This window comes from Prunus dulcis, chromosome 4, assembly GCF_902201215.1.
Source record: "Prunus dulcis chromosome 4, ALMONDv2, whole genome shotgun sequence".
NCBI lineage: Eukaryota > Viridiplantae > Streptophyta > Magnoliopsida > Rosales > Rosaceae > Prunus > Prunus dulcis.
Genome location: NC_047653.1, coordinates 8,216,617 through 8,227,567, shown reverse-complemented (window position 1 = coordinate 8,227,567; position 10,951 = coordinate 8,216,617). Strand labels below are relative to the sequence as shown.

General features: G+C 39.6%; 2 protein-coding genes across 3 annotated transcripts; both read right to left on the bottom strand.

The window, feature by feature from the left end:
- Positions 1-127: 127 nt before the first annotated feature.
- Positions 128-4,309, bottom strand: LOC117623843 (elongation factor 2-like). The gene is made up of 4 exons (XM_034354844.1): positions 4,224-4,309; positions 3,225-3,282; positions 3,044-3,131; positions 128-2,793 (listed from the first exon to the last, which is right to left on the bottom strand). The coding sequence occupies exons 2-4, from the start codon at positions 3,225-3,227 to the stop codon at positions 353-355; spliced, it is 2,532 nt and encodes an 843-aa protein (XP_034210735.1). The 5' UTR covers positions 3,228-3,282; positions 4,224-4,309; the 3' UTR covers positions 128-352.
- Positions 4,310-5,111: 802 nt separating this feature from the next.
- On the bottom strand, positions 5,112-9,475 carry LOC117623842 (elongation factor 2). 2 transcript variants are annotated; one of them, XR_004585235.1, is made up of 5 exons: positions 9,352-9,475; positions 8,757-8,803; positions 8,574-8,661; positions 5,569-8,241; positions 5,112-5,387 (listed from the first exon to the last, which is right to left on the bottom strand). XR_004585235.1 is itself a non-coding variant. In XM_034354843.1 (4 exons), exons 2-4 carry the CDS (start codon positions 8,757-8,759, stop codon positions 5,801-5,803), a joined length of 2,532 nt encoding a protein of 843 aa, XP_034210734.1. In that variant the 5' UTR covers positions 8,760-8,803; positions 9,352-9,475; the 3' UTR covers positions 5,494-5,800. The 2 variants fall into 2 exon arrangements, 1 of the variants encoding a protein (XP_034210734.1); XM_034354843.1 differs by lacking the exon at positions 5,112-5,387 and having other exon boundaries at positions 5,494-8,241.
- Between the last annotated feature and the right edge of the window lie 1,476 nt (positions 9,476-10,951).

The following is a 10,951-nucleotide window of genomic DNA, read 5'->3' as shown; positions in this document are numbered from 1 at the left end:
TCCAGCAAACATGTTGATCCGAAATCAAGAGCAGGGTGTCATGTAAGAAGGCATTCCCTAATCAGGAGGCAGAAATGTAGAAAAATTTGTTTACAGATGGTAATAAAATAAACAAAAGGAACACAGATATGAAAATAGAAGAGAAAGTACGATATATATCATAACCCATGTAGAAAATAGAGTAAGAAGTTCACCAAACGGAACATCATAACAGGGAAGATGAAGCTACAAGTCCCTAACAGTAACGGAGGACAGAACCAAACAAATTAAAATAGCTAAAGACCAAAAATATTGTAGTGCAATCTCCTCAGGCCAATTGGCAGGACAAAAAACTAATAGCACAGTAAATTGTTTAAAGCTTATCCTCAAACTCGGATAGCGGGGTCATTTGCTCCTTCAAGCCCTTCCTCTTGCGGATATCTGTAACAAGCTGTGCAGCCTGGGATCCAACTTCCAATGGATCAGACGACATCATCTCCCAATGATCAAAGACACATTGTGGGAAGGCCTGCCCTGAAGTCGAAGCCCTCAGTTGACCAGAGAACCCAAAAGATTCAATGACGGGGAGGTAGGCCTTGATGTTGTAGAGTGGGGTACCAGGCCTCTGAATTTCCTCAAACACATGCCCACGTTTCTGATTAAGAACACTGTAGATACCACCAAGAGCCTGCTCTGGAGCTTGGATTTCAACAAGATATACAGGTTCAAGGAGCCTTGGCTTGGCAGTGATCTGGGAAGCATAGATGACCCTCCTAGCAGTGGGAATAACCTGACCACCTCCTCTGTGGATGGCATCAGCATGAAGAACCACATCACAGACTTCAAAGCAAATACCCCTCATGTTTTCTTCTGCCAATGCACCTTCCTTTGAAGCCCACTGGAAACCAGCAACAACAGAGTCCTTAATTTCATTCAGGTACTGAACTCCCTTACACATATCCACCACCATGTTAGGACCGGTGGTCTCAGGGCCAAAACACCAGATTTTCTTAGCAAGATCCTTGTCCCAACCAAACTCTTCAGCCAAGATCTTGGAACGAATTTTGGGATCATCTCTTGGGCCAATACGGCCATCATCAATGGCCTCAGGAAGACCTTCCTCCAAGGGTCGAGCTTCCATATACAGACGGTTATGCTTGTTGGGTGACTTGCTCATTACAGTACGACTAGACTTCTCCAGGACAGTCTCACGGAAAGACACAACAGGATCAGATTTTATAATCTCAGCTCCACCCATGAAATCATCTTGTAGATCCTTCAAACAAATCTCAAGATGGAGTTCACCAGCACCAGCAATAATGTGCTCACCGGATTCCTCAATGGAACAGACAACCATAGGATCAGACTTGGCCAGACGTTTGAGACCTTCAACCAGTTTGGGAAGGTCAGAAGCCACCTTGCATTGAACAGCAACACGCACAACAGGTGAAACAGAGAACTTCATAGCACGAATGGGGTGAGCATCCGCTTCCTTCTCATTTGTCAACGTAGCATTCTTGGTGATAAACTGATCAAGACCGACCAAGGCAACAGTGTTACCACAAGGAACATCCTCAACAGTTTCTTGTTTCTTTCCCATCCAAATAACAGTCCTCTGCACGTTCTTAACATACAAATCCTTCTTCTCTCCAGGAACATAATTTGGACCCATGATTCTAACCTTCAAACCTGTCTGGACTTTACCAGCAAAGACACGACCAAAGGCAAAGAATCGACCCTTGTCAGATGCGGGAATCATCTTAGATACATAGAGCATAAGAGGCCCTTCAGGATCGCAGTTCCTGATAGCATTTGCATATTGATCATCAAGGGGACCCTCGTACAAGTTCTCAACACGGTATCTCTGGGCAGTTGAAGGAGAGGGAAGGTGAAAGATCATCATTTCCAATAGGGCACTGCTGGCTGGTAGCCAGGTCTGCATGACACGCTTCATCAACGCCTTCCCCATCAGCTCCTTTTCATCACTCTTCATCGTCACACCAAGCTTTGTCAACATGGGCCACAACTTCTCCTTCTGATCATTCATGCAGATGTTGATAATCTGCTTGATGGGTTCATAACAGAACTGAACGAAACCACGCTTGCAGGTAGCAGAACCAGTGTTTTTGCTGGTCCATTTCTTGGTAGCTGGGTCAAAGTAGTTCTCACCCCAGAGCCTTTCCATCATCTTTGATTCATCAACTCCAAACTTGGATGCATACATCTTAGCAAAGTTGGTCAGAGTAAAAGCCCAACCATGCAAACCAGCTGAAAAGGCAACAGTTCCTTTCTCTGGATAGACCTGGACATCACCAAGAAGGGGGTCTTCGTATGTAGCCATAATGACATTAGCATTCTCAATAACCCTTTGGAATGCTTGGTAAGCCTCCTCTCCATCGACCTGGAGCTCAAGGAAGCACCTGTCCATCTTGTTAACAGTCAAAACAGGCCTGATCCTTTCTCCCAAGGCTTGACGAAGCACAGTCTCTGTTTGGACACAAACACCCTCAATGCAATCAACCACCACAAGTGCACCATCAGTAATGCGAAGGGCAGCTGTGACTTCAGATGAAAAGTCAACGTGACCAGGGGAATCAATGAGATTGATGAGGTACTCATTTCCGTTTCTCTCCCCCTTGTAGCTCTTCAAAGCTTCATCAGTCATCTCATAGTAGAGAGAGATACCAGTAGATTTGATTGTGATACCACGCTCTGCCTCATCTGCACGGGTATCTGTCATCCGGACATCACCAGCAACTTCTTGTGCAATGATACCAGCAGCAGCAACAAGGGAGTCGGTAAGGGTTGACTTCCCTGCATATTAAAATTCAGTACCATTATAGCTATGAACAAACACACAGGACATTGAAACACGAACAAGAATGTAATGCAAATTTGAAAGCAAAAGGACAATTATACAGTTGAGCAGGGCATAATCAACCAGATACAAGAAAGCAGCTCAAATTAACTCAAACAGAACACTATTAACCACTCCATTATGAGCAGGTGAGTGAAAATAATGTTACAAATATAAGAATTATCAAGTGAAAAAAGTTATCGATACCATGATCAACATGTGCAATAACGGACATATTGCGAATGTTATGCTTGTAGTCCATAATCCTACGGAGTTCCTCTGCTGTAAACTTCACCTGCACATATCAATAATATCTCTCCATTAAGAATTACGAAATTAATAGAGCAGCCCAACAACCAGTAAGCTTAGATTGATAGATTACACTTACCATCTTGACAAGTATTTAAGAGAAACCACCAATTTGTAATTATACGGAGGTGAACCACCTGAAAATTAAAACCATAAAGATAATGAACCGAGGGTTCAATTGAACATTCAAGCAAGAAATTCAAGTAAATATCTATGAATACCCTCTACTTTGATAACTATTACTGTATCAAATATAATAATTTTATTAACAATCAAGATAAAAGATTTCAATCAGAAAAAATAATCACACATGGTATTCCCTTCTCTGCATGGGCTCGCATGTTTGGATGTGTGAAGGTATTCAAAAGGGAAAAACAAGCAATATAAAACATATACCAATGGGAAAAACAAGCAATTAGCCACATTCAAATTACAGTAGATAGAAATTTTCTCTCTTCGAATTGTGTTAAATTATTTCATAGCATTTAGAAAAATATTTTCCGGGAAAAATATAATGGAAAAGATAACATTTATTCATAAACACAGAGGAAAATCTCATATGGTCACGTAATGATTTTTCACAGTAGCAAGGAAACATCAGAAAAATTTACCAAATCGAAAAATTTGTAGGTGTAACTATTTTTCAGCAAAAAAAAAAAAACACAGAAAAACGAACGAGGATATATATTATACAACAAATCTACTCAGAAAAACAACGATATTCTAATACATCACGTAGAAAACTCCAACCGTCCAAAGAAAACGCCAGAAAATCTTTCCACCAAGAACAAAATTTCACGTAACAATTTTCCGACGAAACAAACGGCGCCTTACAGTGATCAACACAAGAAACAAGGATCTAATATAAATATGTAAACAATCTAACATCAAAAGCATGCATATATAACGAGAATTTTCAACAAAAATATAAAATAATAATAAAATCCATGCAGATCAACCATTTTCAGAAGAAATAAAATGCATAGCGACAGAAACCAGAAAACAGAAGAATAATCTGAGATATAAAATTAAAGGCAGGCACTGAATTGAATAAAACAAAGAGGATATACGAACGAACCTCAAGAAGAATCGAGGTAGAGAGAGAGGAATTCTCCGCAGCCTATAAAAGAGAATGAGACTGAGAGAGAATTGGTGGGTTCCGAAGGGAGTGTGTGAGTGTTATATAAGGTTAGGGTTTTCGTTTCATGGGTTGGGCTCCGCTGTGCCATTTTCTAGTTTCTCATGGCCCACCATTCTTGACTCCTGCCTTTTATTTTTTTCCTATATAAATTTAAGCCTATAAAATAATTATAAAAAAATTTGAAAAAAAAAAAAAAAAACCTAGATTGAGGAATTTCGTTTGATCACCCAAGATTGTTCTTTGGAAACCCAACCCCAAACTTTGGTGTTCCCTATGTGAATAAGTTTTGCAACAAGTATGGGAATGTTGTTTGTTTCTTTGATATTTCTCAAATATACAATTTATATGCAATTTCGATATATTTTTCGAGAAACTAATTTTGATAATGCTTTGCTTTAGCTGATTTGGGTCATTCAAGTTCTAAATTATCATATTTGCGACCACACTCTCCCTCCGCGTGTAGCGCCTGCTTTTAATTTTGACATATGGGGTAAGTTTGGTTGAAACATGTAGGAGTAATTTACGAAACAAAAAAATTGTATTGGGTTCTGGCCACACATTCCATACATCTTAAAACCCATTCCCGCGATATACAAGTTCTTCCTCATTCCCGCGATATACAAGTTCTTCTCCAGAACATGACTCCATCACATAACATGTAATAAAAAGGATGGGGATTTTCACTCCCATTTTCTCCTTCTACACTATTTCCAGCTTTAGAGCATATAAGTCTAACCATATTCATACAGTATGCATCAAATGCTTCCACCATTCAGTACCATTTCTTTGGTCAACATCCAAAAAGTTCCAGTTACGCACGGAAAATGCAATGCCACTTTAAGCAAAATCAAAGGCCAAATGCTCCGGAAGTTGCAAATACAAGGCCAATACAGTTATTTACTATCTAAAAGTTCCAGTGATGCTCCAAAATCACAAAGCAATCAAATTTTACTTGATGCTGCTACACAACACAAGAATCCCGACAGAAAATTGAAAAAGCAAATCAATCCAACTCCTACAGCAAGACTGGTCTTAAGTATGCCACCCTGTCCGGCCACTCGGCATGCCAAGGTGGTCAGAGACTGCCACCAATGTTTTTCCCTGTATCACAACACAAGAATTAGGTTCAAAAGTAGGAATCAGCCTGCTTTCCTATGTCTATTATTGAGATATGAAGCTGTAGCAAACACACAGAACAGTCAAGTTATACAAGAACAAGCTACCCAATCCACGAAACAAACCACAAAAAGGGGTGTATAGTAAATTCAAAAATAGCATGTACCAGCAATGGCAGAAATGGTTCCATAAGCAACAAAGTAAGAACATAACATTACATAATCTTCTGAGAAGGCACAAAACGTTACTACTGGCACAGGATGCTGACTACAACAACAGGGTTGGTACAAACATTAAACGAAAACAAAAAACTGAAAACAAAAAATAGGCAGTGCAATGGAACTACTGTCTCAAAGTAACTCAGTCATCCAATTGTTCGATATAATCAAAGAAATTACTCAGAGTTTGTCCTCAAACTCAGATAGTGGGGTCATTTGCTCCTTCAAACCCTTCCTCTTACGGATATCTGTAACAAGCTGTGAAGCCTGGGATCCAACTTCCAATGGATCAGACGACATCATCTCCCAATGATCAAAGACACATTGTGGGAAGGCCTGCCCTGAAGTCGAAGCCCTCAGTTGACCAGAGAACCCAAAAGATTCAATGACGGGGAGGTATGCCTTGATATTGTAGAGTGGAGTACCAGGCCTCTGCATTTCCTCAAACACATGCCCACGTTTCTGATTAAGAACACTGTAGATACCACCAAGAGCCTGCTCTGGAGCTTGGATTTCAACAAGATATACAGGTTCAAGGAGCCTTGGCTTGGCAGTGATCTGGGAAGCATAGATGACCCTCCTAGCAGTGGGAATAACCTGACCACCTCCTCTGTGGATGGCATCAGCATGAAGAACCACATCACAGACTTCAAAGCAAATACCCCTCATGTTTTCTTCTGCCAATGCACCTTCCTTTGAAGCCCACTGGAAACCAGCAACAACAGAGTCCTTAATTTCATTCAGGTACTGAACTCCCTTACACATATCCACCACCATGTTAGGACCGGTGGTCTCAGGGCCAAAACACCAGATTTTCTTAGCAAGATCCTTGTCCCAACCAAACTCTTCAGCCAAGATCTTGGAACGAATTTTGGGATCATCTCTTGGGCCAATACGGCCATCATCAATGGCCTCAGGAAGACCTTCCTCCAAGGGTCGAGCTTCCATATACAGACGGTTATGCTTGTTGGGTGACTTGCTCATTACAGTACGACTAGACTTCTCCAGGACAGTCTCACGGAAAGACACAACAGGATCAGATTTTATAATCTCAGCTCCACCCATGAAATCATCTTGTAGATCCTTCAAACAAATCTCAAGATGGAGTTCACCAGCACCAGCAATAATGTGCTCACCGGATTCCTCAATGGAACAGACAACCATAGGATCAGACTTGGCCAGACGTTTGAGACCTTCAACCAGTTTGGGAAGGTCAGAAGCCACCTTGCATTGAACAGCAACACGCACAACAGGTGAAACAGAGAACTTCATAGCACGAATGGGGTGAGCATCCGTTTCCTTCTCATTTGTCAACGTAGCATTCTTGGTGATAAACTGATCAAGACCGACCAAGGCAACAGTGTTACCACAAGGAACATCCTCAACAGTTTCTTGTTTCTTTCCCATCCAAATAACAGTCCTCTGCACGTTCTTAACATACAAATCCTTCTTCTCTCCAGGAACATAATTTGGACCCATGATTCTAACCTTCAAACCTGTCTGGACTTTACCAGCAAAGACACGACCAAAGGCAAAGAATCGACCCTTGTCAGATGCGGGAATCATCTTAGATACATAGAGCATAAGAGGCCCTTCAGGATCGCAGTTCCTGATAGCATTTGCATATTGATCATCAAGGGGACCCTCGTACAAGTTCTCAACACGGTATCTCTGGGCAGTTGAAGGAGAGGGAAGGTGAAAGATCATCATTTCCAATAGGGCACTGCTGGCTGGTAGCCAGGTCTGCATGACACGCTTCATCAACGCCTTCCCCATCAGCTCCTTTTCATCACTCTTCATCGTCACACCAAGCTTTGTCAACATGGGCCACAACTTCTCCTTCTGATCATTCATGCAGATGTTGATAATCTGCTTGATGGGTTCATAACAGAACTGAACGAAACCACGCTTGCAGGTAGCAGAACCAGTGTTTTTGCTGGTCCATTTCTTGGTAGCTGGGTCAAAGTAGTTCTCACCCCAGAGCCTTTCCATCATCTTTGATTCATCAACTCCAAACTTGGATGCATACATCTTAGCAAAGTTGGTCAGAGTAAAAGCCCAACCATGCAAACCAGCTGAAAAGGCAACAGTTCCTTTCTCTGGATAGACCTGGACATCACCAAGAAGGGGGTCTTCGTATGTAGCCATAATGACATTAGCATTCTCAATAACCCTTTGGAATGCTTGGTAAGCCTCCTCTCCATCGACCTGGAGCTCAAGGAAGCACCTGTCCATCTTGTTAACAGTCAAAACAGGCCTGATCCTTTCTCCCAAGGCTTGACGAAGCACAGTCTCTGTTTGGACACAAACACCCTCAATGCAATCAACCACCACAAGTGCACCATCAGTAATGCGAAGGGCAGCTGTGACTTCAGATGAAAAGTCAACGTGCCCAGGGGAATCAATGAGATTGATGAGGTACTCATTTCCGTTTCTCTCCCCCTTGTAGCTCTTCAAAGCTTCATCAGTCATCTCATAGTAGAGAGAGATACCAGTAGATTTGATTGTGATACCACGCTCTGCCTCATCTGCACGGGTATCTGTCATCCGGACATCACCAGCAACTTCTTGTGCAATGATACCAGCAGCAGCAACAAGGGAGTCGGTAAGGGTTGACTTCCCTGAGAGGAGGAAAAATTTAACATTATTACTTGATCATGCAACCACAGATACAACAGAACAAGAAGCAAATAAATCAAATATGGTCCAAGCCTCAGTGGGCTTCAGTAAATTTTTTTTTTACGAAGTTAACAATTGCAATAATATCCTACTTATACATAAAAATTCAGCCACTCCTTAAGCTGCGCCTTGAAACCATAATTGATAATTATGATATTCAAGCTTGGGAACAGATATACAATCATTTAAAGCCAGTATAAATGCTCTATACTTGTAAACAAAACATCATTTCAGATTGATATTTGGTAAGCCAAATAAGTAACATTATATATACCGTGATCAACATGCGCAATAACAGACATGTTACGAATGTTGTGTTTGTAGTCCATAATCCTTCGGAGCTCCTCAGCTGTGAACTTCACCTGTACATATGAAAAATATAACTCAATTAAAATTAAGGAAATAATGTAGTTTCTCAGCAACCCACTGAACTAAAATGATGAAACAAGTATTTTACCATCTTGACTAGTCTTCAAATGTCACCTCCAAAAATATAATTAGTATCTGTCCACAAAGATAGTAAAACCATCATAATTAGATAAATGAACAAGAACAAAGTAACAAGAACCATAACAGTTACAAAATTCCCCACCAATTAAAGGAAATCCAAAAGCATAGTAAGAAAGTAATTTTGCAGGTATTTTGATACATACATATGTGTTTATGCAAGTAAATATATAAGATACTTGTTTAAATCTGGTATGTGTGTATGCATCCAAATCTATACGATCTTCGTTTCAATTTGATATGGGTTATATGAAAAAAAGGGAAAAAAAAAAAACCTCAAAAAATAATGAATAAAAAAGTCGGCTAAATTATATAAGCAGCAACTAAGCAAAAGAAAATTCAATCTAATCTATTTCAAATCATATGGTACAAAAGATTATACTACTTTGACCGTCTAATTACAGATCTTAAGCTAGAAAAATCGAAAAACAGGTACGCGAAATCATTTAATTGAACTAAGCAAGCAAGTTAATTACTTCAAAGCAAGCTTCAGATCTAAATATAGTAGAGAGAGAGAGAGAGAGAGAGAGAGAGAGAGAGCGAACCAGGTGACAAGCAGCGAGCGAGGCGGCAGGCGAAAGAAAATGGAGCTGGAATCTCAGACTTCTCCTTTATATACAAAAGGAGCTGAGAGAGAATAAAATAGTAAGACCGAGGTATATGCGGTTGTGAAAAGAGGTCTTCGTTATCTAGGGTTTTGTAATAAACTGGGTTGGGCTTTGCTTTGTAAATGGGCCAAAGGTCCAGTCTGGATTATAAAAAACCAATGTCCAATGAAACTCGTCTTGAGATTGAAAATGATCTTGAAATTTTCAACTTGTCAATGGAAGCAAACACAGCAAAAACTCAAAAAAAGGGGAAGGTTCACATCCAAACGTAATCAACGAGTAATTTTTAGGTGTAATAGTAACATTGCGCAACAGACTTACATAATGTTAAAAGTTCGTTCAAATTATAATATGATGGTGCATCTAAACCTAATACATATGTTATAAGGATCCGGATCCTCTGCTATGATTTTCTCTGTTATGATCTGCTTTACTTTCGTTCTCCACATGATACCTCATTAAAATTTAATCTAAGGGATATAAGACGGACACATCATCCACAAAATAAAAACCCAATTTACACTTAATAAAAAAATGAAAATAAATCACCATAAGTTGACTAACTCCAACTTAACGTCTCTAACATGTCTAACTGTTCTTTTTTCCTTCTTCTTTTCCCTTCTCTGCAAGTTCTCCCCAAAATTTGAGCAATCGTCCATCTGTTCCTTCCCTAATTCTTTTTCTTTCTCTAATTTTCCTTCTACAATTTACGAGACTGTCTTGTTTTTGTACTAAAACTCTTTTTACATTTGTTGTTTGGTGTTAAATATTAAGATATTAACCATGAAAATAGGTCGAGATAAGATATGATCGAACTCCGGACAAATAAGATAAGAGCACCCAAACAACTTCAAGCAATCCAAGAAAAATGAAAAGAATTATGAATGCCAACCTTAACCCAAAGCCCACTAAATTTTAAATATGAAGTAATTTGTCTTCAATGGAAGAGTGAGAAATTAGAATTAATGTTTTTTTTTCTCTCCCTCTCTTTTTGGTATTTATTGTTTTGTTTTTTCACAATTTCACAATTTCAAGATTTTTTTTTTTTTTTGGGCTGAATGCATTTTTCCCACTTTAGCTTATGTGCTATTGCTGGTTAAGGTTTCATTGTTCATTTCTTAGGGCCAGTTTGGCATTACTGTGCTGTGAAAATAATCGCTGTCAAATCTGCTGTTAGAGAAATCAGATGTGAAATAAAGCAGTTTGGCGTTTGGTAAAATTTTTGTTAAAAGTGTTGTTGGTATTGATTTTATGCATAACCAGAAAATGATTGCCGCATAATCATTAAACCTAGCGCCTCTTCGAAACTGATTCCTGCATAATCAGAAAATGAAAACACCTCATTAGCTATTTTCCCTTATAGCTCTCTCACAGCAATTTTTAACAATAAGTGATTTTCTCACAGTTTACCAAACGGGTTGGGCTTCTCAAATTTTTTTTAAAATCACTTATCACCCTAAATAAACAATGCCAAACGGGCACTTAATCTGGTTGTGTTGCTGGTGATAGATGGAGTGACCATTTATTGTGAATAGGT

Coding starts and splice junctions, on each gene's coding strand:
- LOC117623842 (XM_034354843.1), bottom strand. Junction 8,242..8,573: donor TATTGCGCATGTTGATCACG/GTATATATAATG, acceptor TCCTCCTCTCAG/GGAAGTCAACCCTTACCGAC.
- LOC117623843 (XM_034354844.1), bottom strand. Junction 2,794..3,043: donor TATTGCACATGTTGATCATG/GTATCGATAACT, acceptor TTTAATATGCAG/GGAAGTCAACCCTTACCGAC.